At 37.2% G+C, this 22,107-nt stretch overlaps 2 protein-coding genes across 2 annotated transcripts; both read right to left on the reverse strand.

The window, feature by feature from the left end:
• Positions 1–3,251: 3,251 nt before the first annotated feature.
• LOC143864781 (G-type lectin S-receptor-like serine/threonine-protein kinase LECRK2) lies at positions 3,252–4,178 on the reverse strand. The gene is made up of 2 exons (XM_077375613.1): positions 4,103–4,178; positions 3,252–4,000 (listed from the first exon to the last, which is right to left on the reverse strand). Exons 1-2 carry the CDS (start codon positions 4,176–4,178, stop codon positions 3,252–3,254), a joined length of 825 nt encoding a protein of 274 aa, XP_077231728.1.
• An 8,977-nt stretch (positions 4,179–13,155) lies between these two features.
• On the reverse strand, positions 13,156–14,516 carry LOC143864791 (G-type lectin S-receptor-like serine/threonine-protein kinase LECRK3). Its single transcript, XM_077375624.1, has 2 exons — positions 13,849–14,516; positions 13,156–13,735 (listed from the first exon to the last, which is right to left on the reverse strand). The coding sequence occupies exons 1-2, from the start codon at positions 14,514–14,516 to the stop codon at positions 13,156–13,158; spliced, it is 1,248 nt and encodes a 415-aa protein (XP_077231739.1).
• Positions 14,517–22,107: the final 7,591 nt, after the last annotated feature.

Raw genomic sequence — 22,107 nt, forward strand, 5'->3', positions numbered from 1 at the left:
TTTATCATTTAGATCCCATAAAATCCTCTCCCAAAAAAATAGCTACTTTTTTCTAATCGTTAATACTAGGAGAAAGGAGAAAGAATAGCTACTATTCTTAATCGTGAATATGTGGAGAAAGGAAATTTGGAATAGAAGATATGCAAAGTGGCGCAGCCAAAACCACATCTCTTTAAAATCCTTATTATTAGGGACTGAGAATTAAAATTAGAATTTCCGAAATCATTTTGGAAATAGGGAGAGAGATTTTCGTCACTTTCTCTCAAAATACCATCTCTTTGAAATTCTTATTATTATGAACTAAGAATTAAAATTAGAAACGATTTGTGAGATATTTAGGGTGGGAGAGATTTTAGAAAGATAAACTATTGAAAGAGATAAATGGGAGATTTTAGGTAAGGGAGAGATTTTAGGGAGAAATAAAGAGGAAAATGTAGAATTTGAAGGAGGGTGCAAAACACGAAAATTCTCATTGGAGAGAGTTTTACGTTTATGGAGGGGGTGCCACGTGGCACGACCACGTCGTCCAGGATTCCGTTTTACTATTATATTATATGATATATATATATATATATATATATATATATATATATATAGAGAGAGAGAGAGAGAGAGAGAGAGAGATTTCTTAATTCTGATCGTTGGATTTAGTTGGCAAAAGAATCCGAATTCCTCCAAGCACTCCAAACAAATCCGTTCTCATAAGGGGAAAGAAATCTCTTTTTCAAGGCAAAAAAAGGAAAGCATCCAAGCATGCAAGCTTTCAAAATGGGGTTATTTGCACAGTTAGCAAAACGTGATTCGCCAATAAAACGGGACGGAAAATTTTCCAGTTTAGTACGGTACTGCTTCAAAAAAAAGGGAAACACAAGAAAATGAGTTTAGAATTTTGTCATTTACAAAATATGGTGGGGGTAAAATTGGAAAGTTGACCCAAAAAAATGTGTTTAAAACATTTAAAACGCATTTAAAACGTGGTTAAAACGTTTGCCTAAAAAAACGGAGTTTTATTCATTGTGAAAGTTTTAAACGGCACACCATTAAAACACATTTTTAAAAAAAATGGAGTTTTGCTAACTATGGTTCTTCGCACCCCAAGATTCTCTGTATCTCAATTTCAGCTAAATTTAGAGAAGAAAATCCACAGAGCAATATGGTATAACCCGCCAGCCTAAATTAGGGTTTTGAGAAGATTGCTTAGGAAAGGTGGTGGGTGGTGGGTGGTGGGAGTCACTTTTTGAAGCACCTTTTTATAATAAAAGAAAAAATAAATCTACCAGCATCACTTCATATTGTATACTCTCTCTCTGTAGCAAATGAAAGAAAGAAGAGAGACATGGTGAAGGTGGTGGTGGTGATTTTTTCAAGTTAGAGGGGTGGGGAAGATGAAAAGGTGAAAAGGGTTGTGCCCGGCTCCCTGTGTGCCGCACGTGTGGACCAATCTCTTAGCCTAATAGAAATAGGTCTGGATCGGATCTTTTTATCTTACAATAAAAAAGAATGATTATAAGATGAGGGCTGTGAATGTGGCAAGGGCTGTGAATAAATGAAAAAAACAAGGGCTTTTCATTTGACTTTTGCAAAGAGAACGGTGGTTTTTTTTTTTTTTTAAATGGCATGCTTATGCATACTATTTGTAAAATTTGATTCAATTATTCTGAGATATAGTTTTGTTTCTGTTCTTGATTCGATCATTCTGAGACATCGGTGGTTCTAAAATTTAAAATTTTATTGCAGTTGAACTCCTTAGATTGTCTTCTATGAAGAATTCATCCCACAAAGAATTTTATTGATCTAACATGCAATTTGGGACTTTTGTAAGTGGATTCTCAATTGTTGTCCACAATACACTTTCATTAAAGATCAACTACATATAAATACACAGCAGACATACGACTCTAAATATTGAACGAGTAGAATCACACATCTACACATAAAAACACACACCCACGTACGCGGAAAGAGAGAAGATGTTTCAACCAATTGAACTGATGAAGGAGGATGGGTCTGAGGGGCACAGAAACTTCAACTGCTCCTTCAAGCATCTGGGTCACTTTCTTCATAGAAGGCCTTAGTGATGGTTCCTCTTGAATACACCAAATTGCTACCATCACGAACCTCTCCAGCCTCCTAGCATCGCTTAGTGCCTCTAAAACATCCTCCACTAACAAATTCAGTTTCCTTTCTCTATAGCAATCATAAGCCCAATAAGTCAGTATTGCATTCTCTATGTCATCCAGCCCCACGTCCACGTTCTTCCTACAACAAATTATCTCCAGCAACAAGACGCCAAAGCTGTAAACATCCGCCTTTGTAGTGATTGACATGTTTCTGAACCATTCGGGTGCGACATATCCTCTGGTTCCTCTTAATCCTGTATTTGTTCGAGTCTGGTCCGATGGCATAAGCTTGGCCAATCCTTGCAGTAAAATTGCAATCTAAAGTATGTTTTGAGGCTTTATATCACAATTTGCCACACTTATCATGCAAGCAAGTAAGCCCTCTTGCAACTCCAAAGGCAATCTGTGTCCGTTGGTTCCAGCTGGGCCTCGAACTTCCAAATAGGAAGCTTGCTAAGGAGCCGTTGCTCATGAACTCATATACCAAAAGCCGTTGTGACCCCTCGTAGCATAATCCCAATAATTGTACTAGATTCTTATGATGGATTTTGCCGTTACTTCCAGCTTTGAATTCCTTATCTCCTTCCTCCACCAACTTCTCCAACTTCTTGACTGCGACGAAATTTCCAGTATTTGATGTTAAGACGCCTTTGTAGACTGTGCCAAAAGCACCGCTGCCCGACTCTTGTTTAAACCCATCTGTAACTTCTTCAAGCTCTTTGTAAGTAAACAATCGCAAATGCATTCCTAAGAAATTTTGTTCTGGTGTCGCTTGTTCTGGCTGGTGTTTTAGTAGTTTCTTATGATATTGGAAGAAAACAGCCAACAAAATGGCTACCAAAAAATGGAGGTTGAGAAACACAGAACTGCCTAAAAGGATCGAGAAGATGATGATCAGAGTACCTCGATCACTCTTCCCTCCATTTGAACCTGAAGGAAATGGAAACTGAGAAGTGAAATTTGGAAACTGAGAAGTCGAATTTCCTAGGGGAACTTTGATGAGTGCCTTTGTTGTTCCATCTTCAGTCTCCATCCTCCCATTTGAGAGTCTACACCATTGAAACAGTCTACACCATTGAAAATGCGACCGCACAAAAACAATCATCCAAGCAGAGTTCTCTGCACGGGTCTTCATTTATTGAACCCACAAGCTCCACTGCCAAAATTATCGGTAATTGCCATACAAATGTCATGAGGCACCGACCATACAATAGACCAGGACTCACCTGCCCAGTTTCTGTTGCTTGAGCCATTCTTGGGGTATATATATTGCCTGAAAACTCCATCAAAATCAAGTGTTGCTCTGTGGTAGAAGTCTCTGGTTGAAACTATGTTTCCCAAAGTGAGGTTGTGTATGCTCCCATTTGTTTGCCTGAGGTAAATGTAACCTGACTGATTGAAGATCATCTGAGAATCAGTTCCTGCAGTGTCGCTACTCCAGTAAGCATTGTAAAGATAATTGGTAAGGAGATTTGTTGTGTAAAGCACGAGATTGCCATCTGTTTGGAAACGAAGCTCAAACTTTCCGCTCGAGTAGTTGGTCTTTGTTTCACGAGAAGAAAGCATGCTGCCCTGATCCAATATCTGCGTAGGCAGGATGGTGTCCGTAGAAAGATCGAAACTCTGCCAAGTGATACCAGAATTCGAATTCCTGAGGACCAAGTTCCCTGTCTCGAGCATGGCGGCGGAGGTGACACTACCGTTAGTGACTTGAGCCCTCCATATCTCTTGTCCTTGATGATTGCGATGCACAAGATTTCCACTGCTCGTCAGCTCGACTTTCGATCCATCAAGCACAAGATTATCTCCATTTGCAGACCAAATTATAGTATTTTCAGGTACTTTGTCGAACCAAATTGCAAGCAAGAAGAGATCTTTGTCTGCAACGCGAGTGAACCCCAATGCGAAATCACCAGAAGGCGAAACCTATGAAGTATTGTCACTGGTAGAGAGACTAGAGCCCAAACTTATGCTACCATTACTTTGAGCCACGGCAGAAAGTGGAAACAGAAGAAGAGCAAGCAAGAAGAACAGAGGATTATCAAGAGCAGATGCCATTTGAGATTAAGTTTCGTATAAATTTTGATAACGAGAGAAGGAATTGCAGATTAGCTGGTTTACATGGAATTAGAGAAGGAATAGTGATCTAATCCCCTCTGCTTGTTCTTTTTATTGATGGAGATAATATGGTTGGTTCGATCTCTACGTCTAGTACAAGAGATTTTTGGCTTTTTGGCTTCCACAGCGACTTGGAGTCAAAGGTAGGAGCGTAGGATTACCAGTGACTTTTCCACGGTCATCAACTTGAATTCTTTGATTGGATTCTTTGAGGATTACCAGTTTTTTCGAATATCGAGCACGCCCTTGTTGATCAATTGCAAGCAGATTGGCCCAACTCCGGTGAAATAGTTGTCGGAGAGCAAGAAATTGAGTAGATTGCCGACCTTGCAAATCTCTTCCGGTATAAATCCGGTGAGAAAGTTGCCCGCGAAATTGAGCTGTTCTATTTTTCTAAGGCATCCCAACGAGCGCGGGATCGGACCCACTAATTGATTAAATCCTGCGTCTAAGACCGTGGCCTTAGATAGGAATCCGATCTCATAAGGAAGACAGCCCGATAATGAATTGTTGAGGAAGAGCACTTCTTTTAGAGTCCTCGAGGAGTTACATATGCTTCGAGGGATGCTTCCTGTGAACCTTCTTTTTTTTTTGGCCAAAGAACTGGATTAGTTAAAAAGCAATTTAGATGATTAAGTACAAGACAACCAATAAAATAAAAAATGGGTTTTACGATCGTTAAGGAGCATTTAAATACTCAACACAACTCAACTCAACTAAACTAAGCCTTTGTCCCAAACTAGTTAAGGAGCATTTAAGTGCTCTTGGAAATATCAATTTGCACATTTTTTTGATAAAAAGTCTAAAAAACATGTAAAAGTCTCAAAACATATGTAAACCATTATTTTTCGGTGGGACCCATCAACATATATGGTGGGGCCCATTCTACATGTCTTTGTTTGGATTCGTTGATTGGGATTTCTTCCAATCCTTGTTTGCTTGGTATCACAAATCTAACGGTTGGAAACAAGTATCTGGCAATTCGGCAATCTCGAGAGGTAATCCAAGTAAGAAATACACGTGGCATGGATGTGATGATCATAAGATTAACGTTCATCTTGTGGGCCACCAAGAGGTAATCTGTATTTAACGGTCTTGATCATGCTCCATCGGTATACTGGGCCCTAGGGTAGTAATAAGATAATTGGGATCCTTGTTGTGATCCGGACCATTCATCTTGTGGGCACCCCACCACACTTTCCCACCTCGGCAATTGAAACTGCTTTTTTAACCCGTACAGGTGTGGCTCTTTGGCTTAAAGTCTTGGGTATGCTCCACAGAGACGAGAGTTCGAATCCCTCTGGGCTTACCCGATGTGCTTGGTTTACGGGTGATTGCGCGCATCCGGAAGGAATTAGTCCCACTCTACAAAGTGGGGTGGGGACACCCTACGTCATAAAAAAAAAAATTGAAACTGCTTTATCAAAAAATGAGAAATAAATAACACGGGTTTTTTATTTGACTGGACTTTTCCCCTGCGCGTGGAATCTAATCTCATATGGACAAGGAATTCGTAGAAAAATAAATGAAGATAACGACAATAATCCGTTTGACAGGCATTTGGTCTCACCACCATGGAATTTATTTTCTTTTTTTATCCCAAACCAAATCGTTCCAAGGTTATAAAATTGCCAAATAATCCTTTAATAGTTTCATATTTACACAAAAGTCATGCTTTTAGAAATTAATTGCCACAGCATCCCTAAAACAAAACAATGGTGCAACTCGGGTCGGGTTTTCATTTTGTAGCATAGGAACGTGACTAATTTTAAAGATTGGTGGAAATAAAAACAAATCTTCACACCAAAAATCTCTAAATTTATGTCATAAGTGTATAAATTTAAGGACGACACTATATTTTCATATAAGAGACATGAACACCTCAATGAAAACAATTGTATCGATATATTGGAAAATAATTTGCTATGTTATTTAAGAGATATTTAAGAAAGTTACAGCACACTCATATGAGCCGGGTAGGGTTTTTTTCTTTAAACCCGGCCCTACCCATGGTTTAGTCCGATTTTCCAATTTAAAATCTGACCCTACCCAAGACCCATGATTTCTAAACCCGACCCATGTTATTTTCGGGTCGGGTAAAACCCGACCCAAGTCAGTAGTTGGCACAAATATCCAACCAACACATGGCATACCTCCATGGCTACATTGATTTGGAATGGTTCATCAGTTGGCCTACCTTGGATGGTCCACTATACAAATATTATGCTAATCGAATCATCCAAACCATACAATCCATGGAAATTCGTCCTGCAGTAATATCATTATATCACTACCAATAAGATGACAAGTTCAGCTCATTATTACAAAAAAACTACTTTTACTTATAAATTTTTTGAGGAACACAACCTCAATAGTAAAACCCTGTGCGATCGGGGCTGACAAAGAACTGTATAGACCACATCATAGGTTGATCGAAACTGTCCATGTGATGGAACACAACATCAATAGGTTGTGCCCGTAAAATCATTTCCATAGGTTGATCCTAGCCTTCTAATCTATAGAGGTTTCCATAATATGTTTTTCCTCCTAAGGTACCCAGAATTCGTAAATATTTTTAAAGGTATCGAGAATTTGTAATATCCTCAAAAAAATTATAAGTACAAGTAGTTTTTTTGTAATTGCCATATTTCGATACCTCTTCTTTGTAGTTTTTTTTTCGTAATTGTACAATTGTCATATACAGTTACCCGTTTCGGTACTTTTTTCTTTAATTTTGCAACTTTCAAGCACTTTGTCCATAATTTTGCAAAGAAAAAAATATGTCTTTGTCCATTTTTTTTATTAAAAAAGCGTAAAGGAAGGGGGCAGGATTGACATTATGTGGCTTTAATGGGTGCCTTTGTTAAAAAGCATAAAGGAGGGGGTAGGATTGAAAATATATGGGTTGAATGGGTGCCTTTGTTAAAAAAAGTCAAAAAAGTGATGTTTAATTCTATTAGAATTTTGGGAGAAATTCAAGTAATTCTCTCCTTTTCTCTTCTGCTATACAGTAATAGACTAGTTGTAGTCCCGTGCGATGCACGGGGCGGCCAAAAAAATAAAATGAATAATAAAATTTATTAGAAATCAGTGTAAAAGAGGGTTCATGATCAGGCTGCTGTGTGCTGTCCTGGCAACGTTTCTTGGATTTTTAGCAAGAAAATCAGGTTTTAAAAATCTCTCCTGCAACCTGAGATTTCTAAAACGAGGAAAATGGGTGGATCTTCTACTCTCTTGCTGATAGAAAGAAGGGAGAGAAGTAAAAAATGAGTTAAAAACGACGGTTGGTCCTCTTCTTCTCCTCTCTAACCCTCTTTTCTAACCCTCTTTTACACTGTTTTCAAACTAAAAACCTGGTTTCTAAAATCCGCATATCCAAACGGCCCCTAAAAGCATATAGGTGTGCAAGAAGAAAATGAATAAATTGCTTAATGAATATCATAATGAAACATGGAAAACCAACTTGCATGCATTGATTTATTTGGTGAACCGACTTGGAGATTGATTGGAAGAAAATCTCATAAAGGTTATCGCCCTTAATTGGGAAGATTCACGGTCTTGGGAAATCCCGGACACTAGGGGTGTAAATGGATATTCAAAAATTCGATTACCGTCCACATCCGAATCCGTTTAAAGCTAATATTATCCGAATCCGTTTCAAGCGGATATTATCCGAATCCGTTTATGAGATATCCGGCTCTTAGCAGATGCGAATCTAGTAAATGGTATATCCGATCCGTTTAACATCCGAATCCGAGAAGTACATTCTTTTTATTTATTATTAATAATATCATTAATATTTATTTTTAGTAATGACACACTATCTTTTGTTTCTAAAAGAAAAGTGAATTTTCTTTTTAGAAAAAAAAAAACAAAATTATTTTGGGTGGGAAATTGAATAATTACTCATTTTAAGGGCATTCTTGGAGTTTGACATGGCTTCTTTATGAAGCAACAAATGTGGGTTGTAGGATGAAAGAGACAAATGGATGATGGTGATTGAAAGAAGATGGCATAGCTTCTAGAGAATTCTAAAGCAAAACAGCCATCTAGGTCATTGATAGTAAATAGACGACTCGGTCAATTTTCCAACTTAGGGTTATATAAAAACCCAAAATGCAATTAAAAGAGGGGACTGCTGACGTTTGCAAGTTGAAGCAAGAGAGAGGAGAAAAGAGGAGGCAGAGACACCATCTCCGGCATTCCTTGGTGCACCCAACTCCCACCAAAATCCATCGCCGCCCCTCTCCACCTTCACAAGGCCACCTCCATCACCGCCAGTCACCTCCATCTCTAACACAATCCCCATCTCCATCCGCATTTCTCTTCATCTTCCACCATCAACACTCTCACTTCTCCTCTTCAAAATAGCCCAAACCCATTCCATCATATACACAAAAAAAAAACCCAAAGACCATCCATCCCCACCGCCGCTCTCTCTCTCTCTCTCTCTCTCTCTCTCTCTCTCTCTCTCTCTCTCTCTCTCTGCCTTTGTTTTAAAAGGAAGAAGAGGATCTCATATATTTTAGGATCTGAGAGTTAATTTTGAGAAAAGAAAGTAGAGGTCTGGTTTTAGGGTTTGGAAAATTCATTCGAGGAGTAAGGAGGAGAACAAAGATAAAGTGTTACAGTAAAATGTTCAAATTTACTGGATAAACGGATACGGATAATATCCAAATTTGAACAATATCCGGCAGAATCGAATTCGGTAATAGATATTAAATATCTGTCGAATTCGAATTCGGATTCGGATTTGGATAGTGTATTCTGTAATCGAATTTGGATATAGCCATATCCGCTTCAAATTAGATCCGTTTACACCCCTACCGGGCACGTGGAATGTTTTCACACCTCTCCACATGATTTTTTTTTGTGGGGGGGGGGAACAATTTTTAATGGATTTGAATACCCAATCCTATTAGAATCCTACCAAAACATCCCACGCACCTCTAATAGCCCAAGTGTTAAAAACAACCCAACATTGAACGAGTCTCTCTCTCTCTCACACAGTTGGGTTATTTATATATGAACAGTAACTTGCATTTATAGAGACATGACGCCTGAGGGAAAACGAAAAGACTTATTGGACGTGGTCCCTACTTCCACTCGCAAACAACTTCCAATAAGGGAAGTTACAGTCCCTACTTCCACTTCACATTCTTAGCAAACAACATCAACTGGAAGGCAAAAATCATGATAGAAGGAAGCTAATATGCAAATAGTGTTTTTTTTTTTTTTTTTTTGGTAGCATTCCAATAAGGGAAGTTACAGTATATGTTGTCAAGATTTGGCCTGTCTAAGCTAACACATTCAGCAGAAGAAGACATCCCTCTCAAAAGATCAAGTTATTGACCATTTAAAGACCTAAAGAGGCAAAAAAAAAATCTCCTTCTTTATCTCACTTGATCAAGGGGCTACCATCTCTTATCTTTGGAAGCTTTTCCACTGAATTAAGACAATTAAAAAGAACCATGCAAGTTTATATAACAATAATAATATCAAGAAAAATAATATCACAAAATGGCTTGATGTAAATTATAAATTATCATTGTAACTGAATTATGGTAAGCATTTCATCAACAACTTATACGCATCTTCAGAAACATTGCACTTTAAACATATACATCACAATATGAACAACCCAAGGAACACCCGCTGATCAAAATGCAGAAATCAACATTCGTTTACAACTAAACTAACAACTGCAAGTAAAAATTGACATCATGTTAGGAAAAGACTCACCAAAAGCATATCCCATTCAAAATAGGTGAACATCAGAATCTGATAAACTCAGATGATCAAGTAAAAAACAAACATAGCAAATCTGATTCAAAATGCAAAGCATAGTAGGTTGAAAGGCAAAGCACATCACATTTCTTCAACCATCACTTCCAAATTCTAGAGCTTCTTATATAAGCGTCAAGTGCTAAACAATTTTATTTGACATGAAACATAGAGAGATTAAAAGGCGAATAGATTAGAAGGATAGGAACATCCAATCAAGCAGTGGTTAGTGGCAATGGGCTGCATTTGTGTTCACTGGTAAGAACTTCATTATTATCAGTTTTAGAAAAACATTCAGAATAAGCGTGGGCATGCCTAGATACATATATGTGTACTACACATGATAGGCACCCACACCTCAGATCTTGGCCAAATAATTCTTCTCTCGTCTTTTATTCGTGGTTTAAATAAATGCTTCACTAATATTCGAGCTACATTACTCTTTCCAAATTCATCAGACTTTTAAAATCAAAGGTATTTTAAAAGTTTTTACCAATAAAAGAATGTAAATGACCTCAATGGTATAACAATTCATATTATACTCAGATGGTATAAAAAAGAAAAGTAAATGATTTATAAAAAATGAGCTTAAAAGACAGTGAAATATTTTTCTAAATTATTATAAAGAAATTAAAGGAAAAAATATGTATTTATACAAAATTTCTACTTGGACAGCGTGGCAAAGGAAAGTTAATGATTCATAAAAAATGAATTGAAAAGATGGAATTATAGATTTTTTTTCTAAATTATTTATAAAGAAGAGAAGGGAAAACTATGTAAGCAATAGGAAAAGCTGCTGCATAAATGGGTTAGCTCACCAATTTGGATGACGAATCTGCAGCGGAAGACTTGGAGGTATTAATTGAATCAATGAACTTGGAATAAAAGAAAGAAGAAATTATAATCTCAAAAAATAAAGAAAAAAAATGAAAACTCCGCCTACAGAAACCCTAGAGAAAGATTGTTGAATCCCTAGATTTTAGGGATTTCTTTAATCGGATATTGCTGGTAGCTACGTTAGATTAGGGATGTCAATAACCAACAATTACGTTGGCTAGTTAGTTTTAGCTATCTTTTATATTTTTCTTTTAGTTTTCTTTTATTTATCCTTTATTCTGATTGGTTGTAGAGTCCTAGGGTGTTGAAACTTGAGATCATTGTAGACATTTATATTTTCTTATCTCTTAATGGAAAAGGTAAAGAAGAATTCAACTTAATTTCGTGCTATTGTACGAGGGACTGGTTTCCCAAACGAACCATTATTTCATCTTCTTCTTGTCCATTTCTAGGTACCTATCAAAGATTGAGTGTAAAAATCTAAAAAAAATGATGAGAAATTTTGAAGAATGGAAAAAACCTAAATCAAGAAACTTACTTTTTCTTCTTATTCTTCTTGCTGGATGTGAAAGCCTGCGTTCGTGAGGCTTGGACGGCTAGGGTTTTGGCGTGTGCGAGAGAGAAAGGGAGGCAGAATAAGAAGCAAAAAGGCTCCAAATAACCGGCGAAGATCCAGCTAAAAAGACTTGGTAAAGATGAGAAGGCTTTGCTAATATAGGGCTTGCATATGTGTGAAATCGTGGAATAGGGAAGGGTTACATATGATATCGGAAAACGAATCGTTGGGAGAAGATATACGTTAAACTTGAGTAGATACATACAAAAGTAAAAAAACTTTTAAGAGTATTAAATAATAATCCTTTATGATTAAGGCACTATGCACAGAAGTTAGCATGTATATTTATATACGTTAAACTTGAGTAGATACATACGAAAGTAAAAAAAAATTTAAGAGTATTAAATAATAATCCTTTATGATTAAGGCACTATACACAGAAGTTAGCGTGTATATTTATCTTTCTCTTAAAAGTAGTTATACAAAGAATATACACAGAAGTTGCATGTATAAAAGTCTTTTGAAATTTAGATTTTGTAAAATTTCGGAATAAAGAAGGGGCTCACACGTGGCGCCACCCAGCTTACCACCTTCAACTTTATATTGTACTAGTAAAAAACCCCGTGCATTGGGCGGCGAAGAAAAGATAATGGTTAAGCATTAAAACTATTAACAATAGCGAAATTGAAGAATTTGTATAACTCAAAGTGGCATACATACGAAATGATAAAAAAGGGCAATGGCTTCGATAATTGGCATGGTAATTAGTTTCTCTATATATCGGAGGGCTAGGATCATCATATGGCAATGATTGTTGGGGCTTGCATCGCGGCCCATCAAATGGACGGCTTGGATCATCCTATGGCGTTGACCGTAAACTTCATTTGACAAATATGGGTGGGGCCTACAATTGGGCCTTAATGTTAATGCACGACCCACACCATAGGATGATCCAAACCATCCATTTGATGGGCCACATTGTAAATAGGTTGTGCCCCAAAAATCATTTCCATGGGATGACAACTCTCCAATTTTTGTTTTTGCTGGTTTTTTTTTGTTTTGGTAGGTATTTGCTAGCCACCTTCTCCAAAGGCTACTTCTCGGCCATCCTTTGCAATTGTATGTGTTGAGAGATTTGTCTTATTAGACATGGTGAAAATTGCACGGCAATACTATTTCTGGAAAGGTGGCTAGCAATAATAAGTACCGAAAGAAATTAGCAATAATAATCATAAGGTACTAAAGTTTTGGAAGGAAATTACGGCAAAATGGTTGTAAAAGAGAACAATTACAGAAAAAAAGTACCCACAAATGGCACCTTGCTATGACAATTACGGCTAAAACTACAACGGAGATGTATAGAAATATGACAATTACGGCATATGCACCCAATCCGTAAAAAGAGCATAAAGGAGGGGGTAGGATTGAAATTATGTGGTTTAATGGGTGCCTTTGTTAAAAAGCATAAAGGAGGGGGTAGGATTGAAAATATGTGGGTTGAATTGGTGCGTTAAAAAAAGTCAAGAAAAGTGAGGTGTTAATTCCACAGAATTTTCAAAAAATTCAAAAACGCCTGGGCTTTTCCTCCCAGCTTGCTTATTATAGTAGAAAGATAGATATATATCATTAGTACACCGCGAACTACTAAAACGGGCTACAAGCCTATAAATGGTTCATGAGTTCGCTGAAAATTTACTAAATACAAAGGGCACTTTTTTTTATCTTTTTCTTTTTATGGAATTATATTCCTTCTTGCTCCAAAAAGATAAAACACATTTCCCTTTGAAATGGAAACTGAGAAGTGGAATTTCCTAGGGGAACTTTGATGAGTGCCTTTGTTGTTCCAGTCTCTATCCTCCCATTTGAGAGTGGGAACTTCTTCTTGTAACAGTCTACACCATTGAAAATGGCTGCCGCACAAAAACAATCACCCAAGCAGAGTTCTCTGCACTGGTCTTCATTTGTTGAATTATATCGATCAAAGTCAGACATCAGCCAATTTGTGTTTGGCAACTCTGTCATTCGGAATTGAGGTCTAGGTTCTTCCCCTGATCCACCAGGCTCACAACTTTGAGGAACAAAGTCCGGCGTGCAACCCTTGAAAGGGTTACTGGAATCAAAGTAGGAATAATTGGGTGGACAGTAGCAACTAGGCCTTAGAGTATCATCTAGTCTGCAGTAGCTATCGAACCCACAAGCTCCACTGCCAATATTATCGGTAATTGCCGTACAAATGTCACTTGGCACCGACCATACAATAGACCAGGACTCACCAGCCCAGTTTCTGTTGCTTGAGCCATTCCTGGGGTATATATATTGCCTGAAAACTCCGTCAAATCAAGTGTTGCTCTGTGGTAGAAGTCTCTAGTTGAAACTATGTTTCCCAAAGTGAGGTTGTGTATGCTCCCATTTGTTTGTCTGAGGTAAATGTACCCTGACTGATTGAAGATCATCTGAGAATTGGTTCCTGCAGTGTGGCTACTCCAGTAAGCATTGTAAAGAGAATTGGTAAGGAGATTTGTTGGGTAAAGCACGAGATTGCCATCTGTTTGGAAACGAAGCTCATACTTTCCGCTCGAGTAGTTGATCTCTGTTTCACGAGAAGATAGCCTGGTGCCCATATCCAATATCTGTGAAGGCAAGATGGTGTCCGTGGAATTATCGAAACTCTGCCAAGTGATACCAGAATTCGAATTCCAGAGCACCAAATTCCCAGTGTCGAGAATGGCAGCAGAGGTGGCACTACGGTTAGTGACTTGAGCCGTCCATATCTCTTGTCCTTGATTATTGCTCAGCACAAGTTGTCCACTGCTCTTCAACTCGACTTTCGATCCATAAAGCACAAGATTACCTCTGTGTGCAGACCAAACTATAGTTTTTTCTGGTACTTTGTCGAACCAGATTGCAAGTAAGAAGAGATTTTTGTCTGCAACAGGTTTGAACCCGAATGCGAAATCACCAGAAGGTGAAACCCATGAAGAATTGTCACTGCTAGAGAGACTAGAGCCCAAACTTATGCTACCATTAGTTTGACCCATGCAAGAAAGGGGAAAAAGAAGAACAAGCAAGAAGAGCAGAGGATTATCAAGAGCAGATGCCATTTGAGATTTAGTATAAATTTTGATTGAACAGAGAAAAGCAATGTATTATTCATTCACCTCCCTCTACTTCGCCCGGGGATTTTGAAAAAAATACAAGAGACTTTTCTCATGCTGACTTCCAAGTCAAGGGTTTCCCATGTCATCTACTCTATATACTGAAACTCAGTGTATAACCCATCTCTAGTGCATTCCGATTAGATCTTGACCGCACGACCTCAAATCTCCCTATTTAAATATTAATAGCCATCTGATCAGTAACTTGCTTTTGAGATGGACGGTCGACGAAAGTTAAACGCAACATTAAACAAGAAGGGTCTCTTAATCAGATATGTTTAGGACCATCCGATTAAAGTGTGATTTTGGGTCTGTGATCAATCCAAGATGAGCCCCACACTATTTATGCACGGTTTTGAGATGTTGAAAATACTTATACACAGCCCTTTGGTGTATAGTTTTAGCAAATGACCATTTCTTACTGGAAGAGTGGGGCCCTTTGTTCGATTGAGATTTCTTCTCATCCTTGTTTGCTTCGTATCAAATCGGATGGTGAAAAACAAGAATCTGGCAATTGAAATTAGAGTTGTAATGACAGAATTGGGTTCCTTATTGACCATTCAACCTGTTCCACCCTTTTCAATTGAAAGTGTCGTTACACCCATTTTATCCCAGAATCCGTAGGAAATAGAAATGACGATAAAGACATTGATTCGTTGTACGCTTGGACACGCATTTGATCTCACACACGCAAATTATTTTCATTTTTTGGGAAGTAATATTCGCCTTTTATTTTTATTTTAACTTAGAAAGCCCCCTCTAGGGTATTTATTAGGACTGCAACTTGGTTGGGTTTTATTCGACCCGAAAATAACATGGGTTGGATTTAGAAATCATGGGTCTTAAGTAGGGTCGGGTTTTAAATTGGAAAACCCGACTAAGTTTTGGGCAGGGCCGGGTTTAAAGAAAAAAAATCCGAAACCGGAGTCAATCATAGGAGCATAGGATTACCAATGACTTTTCCACAAAAGAAACTTGGCTCAGACCCCTTGCTAATAGTCTAATTAATTGCAAGGGGTGTGGAAATATCAATTATTTCCAAAAAGAAAAGGTAAGCATGGAATTGATACTTCCACACCACACTTTGCTATTACGGGTAGGGGTGTAAACGGATCGAATTCGGAGCAGATATGGCTATATCCGAATTCGATTACAGTATACACTATCCGAATTCGGATTCGGATTCGACGGATATTTAATATCTATTACCGAATTCGTATCCGTCGGATATTGTTCGAATTCGGATATTATCCGTATCCGTTTATCCGGTAAATTCGAACATTTTATTGCAGCACTTTATCCTTTTTCTCGTACTTACTCGAATGAATTTTTCAAATCCTAAAACTAGACATCTACATTCTCTTCACAAACCCTAAAATATATGAGATCCTCTTCTTCCTTTTAAAACAAAGGCAGAGAGAGAGAGAGGGAGGCGATGGGGATGGATGATAGTGTTGGTAGTTGTCTTTAGGTGTTTTTTTTTTTTTTTTTGTATACGATGGAATGGGTTTGGGTTATTTTGATGGAATGGGTTTGAGCTATTTTTGTTTTTATTTTATTTTTTTCTAAAAAGAATATTCACTTTTCTTATAGAAACAAAAGATAGTGTGTCATTACTAAAAATAAATATTAATGATATTATTAATAATAAATAAGAAAAGATTTACTTCTCGGATTCGGATGTTAAACGGATCAGATATACCATTTACCAGATTCGCATCTGCTAAGAGCCGGATATCTCATAAACGGATTCGGATAATATCCGCTTGAAACGGATTCAGATAATATTCGCTTTAAACGGATTCGGATGCGGACGGTAATCGAATTTCCGAATATCCATTTACACCCCTAATTACGGGGGACCTGAGCCAAGTTTTGTTCCTTTTCCACGGTCATCAACTTCTCTTTTGAAATGGACGGTCTGCAAATCTTGACCGCACGACCTCAAATCTCCCATTTAAATATTAATAGCCATCTGCTCAGTAACTTCGCTTTTGAAATGGACGGTCTGCAAATCTTGACCGCACGACCTCAAATCTCCCATTTAAATATTAATAGCCATCTGCTCAGTAACTTCGCTTTTGAAACGGACGGTCTACAAATCTTGACCGCACGACCTCAAATCTCCCATTTAATATTAATAGCGATCTGTTCAGTAACTTCGCTTTTGAAATGGACGGTCTGCAAAAGTTAAACGCAACATTAAACAAGAAGGGTCCCACATGCGCGACACGAGAAATGAAAAATAACACGGTTTTGGTGATTTGCCTTTTGATTGTAATGAGCGTGGAATTTTATCCCAGAATTCGTAGGAAGTAAATGACGATAAAGACATTGATCCGTTAGACACGCATTTGATCTCACACACACTGCAAATTATTTTCATTTTTTTGGGAAGTAATATTCGCCTTTTTTTTTTAACTTAGGACAGCCCTCTCTAGTGTATTTATTAGGACTGCAACTTGGTTGGGTTTTATTCGACCCGAAAATAACATGGGTTGGATTTAGAAATCATGGGTCTTAGGTAGGGTCGGGTTTTAAATTGGAAAACCCGACTAAATCTTGGGTAGGGCCGGGTTTAAAGAAAAAACTTCTGAAACCTGACCCAACTCATGGGTGTACTGTGACTTTCTTAAATATCTCTTGAATAGCATAGCACATTATTTTCTAATATATTGATATGATTGTTTTCATTGAGGTGATATGTCTGTGAAACTGTAGTGTCATTCTTAAATTTATACCCATGACATAAATTTAGTTATTTTTTGTGTAAAGATTTGTTTATTTTTGTACAATCTTTAAAATTAGTCATTATCCTACACTAAAAAAATGAAAACCCGATCCGACCTTACCCAACCCGGGAATCTATCTTGGGTAGAGTCGGTTTTACGAATCTCGGGTTTTCCGATAAAAAATTAGACTTGACCCAAGATAATTCTCAGGTAGGGTAGGGCTTTGGAAAGCCCGACCCGCCCGACCCGAGTTGCACCCCTAGTATTTATGACTACTCTTTTACACAAAGGGGATGTCCCAAGCAAAAAAAGGGGGATGAGTATATCATTTCCTTTTTTTTTCCAAACCAACCGTCTAGGGGTGTAAACGAATATTTGACACTTCGATAACCGTCCACATCCGAATCCGTTTAAAGCGAATATTATCCTAATCTGTTTCAAGCGGATATTATCCGAATCCGTTTATGAGATATCCGGCTCTTAGCGGATGCGAATCTGGTAAATGGTATATCTGATCCGTTTAACATCCGAATCCGAGAAGTCCGTTCTTTTATTTATTATTAAAAATAGCATTAATATTAATTTTTAATAATGAGACACTATTGTAGACACCCCATTTTGACTGAACCCCAATATCTTGTTTTAAATAAAAGCCCTAGTAAACTAGTGTTTTAAGGTCCCTAATATCTTCTTAGAATAGATTAGGATCCCAAATAGGTCCCTCTAAAATTTTGCTCAATAAACGAGTGAGGCTTATAGCATAATGTAGTGTAGGAATAAGGGGAGTGAGTTATTGCAATAGGGGTGTGTCCTTATTAACCTCAAGTGTAATAATTATAGGGGTTAAATGCCACTCCGTTTCTTACCTAAGCCACCCCCTGTTGAGTGAAAATGAGTAATAAAATACACACACAAATGTGGTTGTCCAGTTGAGATTTGGGGGGTCAGAAATATCATTCTTATGTATATACCATTGATTAAAGGCATAAAGGGGGGTGAATTAGATCGCCTGTGCCTCGGCCTATTTCGCGGTCTCATCATTTTTAAGCGCGCCCATCAATCGGGAAGTGCCAATATCAGTAACCACCATTTGTGTATGAAAACCAGTGAATGAAAAGAAAGAGGGGATTTTCATTTTCGTCAAGAAAATTTGAGAGAAAAGAGAGAATGAGAGATAGAAAAACCCAAAAATCATCTTCTCAAATCCTAGATCTTTTCTTCTTCGTTTGATTTTTTCCACTGATCGTAATCATCTTCTTCGGCCAGCTATTCCGGCAAGCATTGCGATCTTCTCCGGCCAAGATTCTCTCTGCATATTCCTCCATTTTTTTTCCTAATCTCATTTCAATTTTTTTTCTCACTTTATTACTTCACAAACCCTAGGATTCTTCATTCTTCCTTTTCGAAACCCTAACAGATCCTTCAACCGGTAGATTTTCTTTGCAATTTCTAGATTGAACCTGTTCTCTGTTAAATTTGAGTAAACTTTGCTGATCTAGCAATTTCACTAGAATTTGATCGTTTAGCTAGCTCGGATCTGCATTAGAAATCATCTATCTCATATTTAGACAAAGGAGGAAAAGAGGTAAGTGTTTTGATCAAATTTGATTCGTCTCATTTTTTTTACAGGATATAGTTGTTTCTCTATGAATGTGTCTGCTCTTGGCTATGATCTTAACTTATTCATGCTTTATTGATAGTTTTGTGGTTAATTTGTTATTTAGTGCTTATAACCTTAGGGATCTGATACTATTTTGTTATTTAGTGCTTGAGATTTCATCGAACTGCTCATTGCTCAGTGTAGTTGTTTAATTTGTTAGTAGCATAAATTCTGATGATCAGCTCTTTATCGGATTAATTTGTCTGAAACACAAAGTTCTTATATTCAGTTCTGTTTTCCTCTTGGTTATTGTTGCTCAAAAATCATACAAACTATTTCTCTTGACAAGAAAAGCTTTGAATAATTGTATAATAACTATTTCAACTTCCAGTTCAGTTGTGATCATGTGTATATGCTCATTATCATTAGCCTCTTGTTGATCTTATTATCACTTAAGTCATTCAGGCAGAATAAGAGGCATAAGAGGGATTCATCCTTGAAATTTCATTCAGAGTAAAAAGGTGTTTTGGTGATTCAACGTTAGTAGGTTAATATGAGAATACAAAGTTGTATAAGAAGTTTCTCACAGTAGTATCTTTTGCGCATGCATAGAGAGAATTTAGTGTCAAGTCATTTTGACCTTGGAGTGACTGTATTTATGGAGGCTTGCTCTTAGGTTGTACTTTAGATTATAACATAAGCTTGTAGTGTTCTGTTGATATGAATTTGAATGAGTTTATGATAGGGTGAAGACTACTTTGATACTCCAATTGACAAAACATTATGTGAAGTCTTCTTTATCCCTAACTTGTCATTTGTTTTTTTCTGAATACTTGATAAAATGATAAATAATTCCTTATTTTGTTTAAGCTTGTTCATAACAGTCCCTGTTTTTGTAAAAACCTGGTAATATTCCCTAATGGTCTTTTCTTTTGATAATTGTATAAAGTTAGCTTGTTTGTGGTATGTGATAAAGTTTTGAGTGTATGGTATCAAGAGCATGTCTAATTTTAGTGAGGGATTTTCGGCTTGTGAGAATTCTTTTAAGAGAATAGCAAAGACTGCTTAACATCACCTTAATTTGTCTTGTGACTCATTTGGATCTCTTTCATCATTGCAACCTGAGCTCACTCTAGTTCCTCATTGACTACTCTTCATCCATAGATACCAGGAGATTCTGGTGTTTATTATTGTATCCAGTGGGTGAAATTGGGTGTCTAAATTCTTGCTATCATTGGAGCATGGTGTTAAAAATAATCAGTTGATATATGTTAATAGGTGCAGTAACTTATCTATTTAGAGCCCCTATGTTCACATTCTTTGATGCATTTGATGTATGTTCTTATGTACTTCATGAAGTATGATTACCATAGTTCAGCCATGATCTCGTACACTTTATGAATTCAGTCCAGGTTATCCGTTTGTAATTCAATCCATATTATGCATCTATAGTTCAGTTCATGATATTCATTTTGCTTCGGTCCATCATGTGACTAATTTGTCCATAGTATAAATTTTGATGTTTAGTTCATCATGAGAAGGTCTGACATTAGCACAAAATCATGTATAAATAAATGCATGCACTCTGAGTTGTATTACTAGCAGCTGTCCTATTTGAAAAGGTTTTTAATACTTCAAAATCAGCTTTGGTAAGTGGTTAAATAGCTGAATAGATAATTCATGGAAGATTTGAGTTGTTTCAGGGGTTTTGTGTAATGAAGTATTCATAGCAAGTTACACATAGGATATTGGATATTCTTGTTTGATACCTAAATGTATGTATGTGAATGTGTATGTGTTTATGTGTGTAGCTGTGAGTATGTGTGCAACTATGTGTGTATGTGAGTGAGTGTGTATGTGTTTGTGTCTGTGTAATTGTGAGTGTGTGTATGCGAGTGTGTGTATGTGAGTGTGTGTGTGTGTGTGTATGTGAGTGTGTGTATGTGTGTGTCAGTGCATATACATATGTAGGTGTCCATGTGTATAGGTATATGCGTATGTAGGTGTATATATGTATGTACATATGTGTACAGGTGAGTGTCTCAAAATCTGTGTATAGATGTGTATGTACATGAGTATGGGTGTATATATGCATGTGTGTGTGTGTGCATGGGTTTATATGTGTGTATGTGTGTCTTGAGTGTGTGTGTGTGTGTGTGTGTGTGTAGATGTGTGTATATATGTGCGCATGTGTGTATGTGTGCTAAAACATGTGAAAGATTTTCATAATCATGAGTGTTGTAACCTGTTATGGAGTTGTATAAATTATGTTTAAAACAGTAGTCCAGGCATACCTGCAATTTGGATAGAAATTATTTTGTTTGGTTTAGATAGTGGTCAAGGTAATTTGAAACAAAGAAAGGAGCACAGCAGGGGTACAATTTCTGCTCATTTGAGTTTAGTAAAGGAACTGTATGGTCTATATGATGTGTTTGATTATAAGCATGCAGACATTGTCCCTTCAGGCAATACAGGTAAACTATGTGGGTTTATATGTCTGATTTGTTAGTATAGTATAATTATTCCCTTTATATCATCTGCATTGTATTGGTTTGCCACTGTTTATCCATTTGAAAGTGATACTAGTTCAGTCATGATTTGAGGTTGTGGTGTTAGTGCAGCAATATTGAAATGCAATTGTAGAAACATGGTCATAGTGATATTATTTTCTGAAATTCATTTTGCTTATTTGAGTTTATTAGAGGAACTATATGGTCTATATGATGTGTTTGATTATAAGCATGCAGACATTGTCCCTTCAGGCAATACAGGTAAACTATGTGGGTTTATAAGGATGTCTAAGCTGGAGAAGGTTGGGAACAATTATGGAGTTTATTCAAACATGTCTGATTTGTTAGTATAGTATAATTATTCCCTTTATATCATCTGCATTGTATTGGTTTGTCACTGTTTATCCATTTGAAAGTGATACTAGTTCAGTCATGATTTGAGGTTGTGGTGTTAGTGCAGCAATATTGAAATGCAATTGTAGAAACATGATCATAGTGATATTATTTTCTTAAATTCATTTTGCTTAGATGAGATAAACCCACCTTTCCTGATCAGACCAAAGCATAGGGAAAAGACTACTAGTTCACTTTACATGTTGGCAATGAGATGGTATCAACATGGGCTGTAAGGGGAGTGGGCCTGCCAGTAATATTGTGATGGGAGTGTGGTTATCATCATTACTCATGCTCATGCA

The sequence above is a fragment of the Tasmannia lanceolata genome, unplaced genomic scaffold (assembly GCF_043159265.1).
Source record: "Tasmannia lanceolata isolate RefF3 unplaced genomic scaffold, GAP_Taslan_0.1 ptg000003l, whole genome shotgun sequence".
Lineage (NCBI taxonomy): Eukaryota > Viridiplantae > Streptophyta > Magnoliopsida > Canellales > Winteraceae > Tasmannia > Tasmannia lanceolata.

What these genes read in the sequence shown, in the direction of transcription:
- LOC143864791 (XM_077375624.1), bottom strand. Translation starts at nt 14,516, where the DNA reads ATGGCATCTGCTCTTGATAATCCTCTGCTCTTCTTGCTTGTTCTTCTT. An exon ending in ATGATCTTCAATCAGTCAGG is followed by an intron (nt 13,736 to 13,848) that starts GTACATTTACCT and finishes CGGAGTTTTCAG; the next exon opens with GCAATATATATACCCCAGGA.
- LOC143864781 (XM_077375613.1), bottom strand. Translation starts at nt 4,178, where the DNA reads ATGGCATCTGCTCTTGATAATCCTCTGTTCTTCTTGCTTGCTCTTCTT. An exon ending in ACTTTCTGCCGTGGCTCAAA is followed by an intron (nt 4,001 to 4,102) that starts GTAATGGTAGCA and finishes CTCGCGTTGCAG; the next exon opens with ACAAAGATCTCTTCTTGCTT.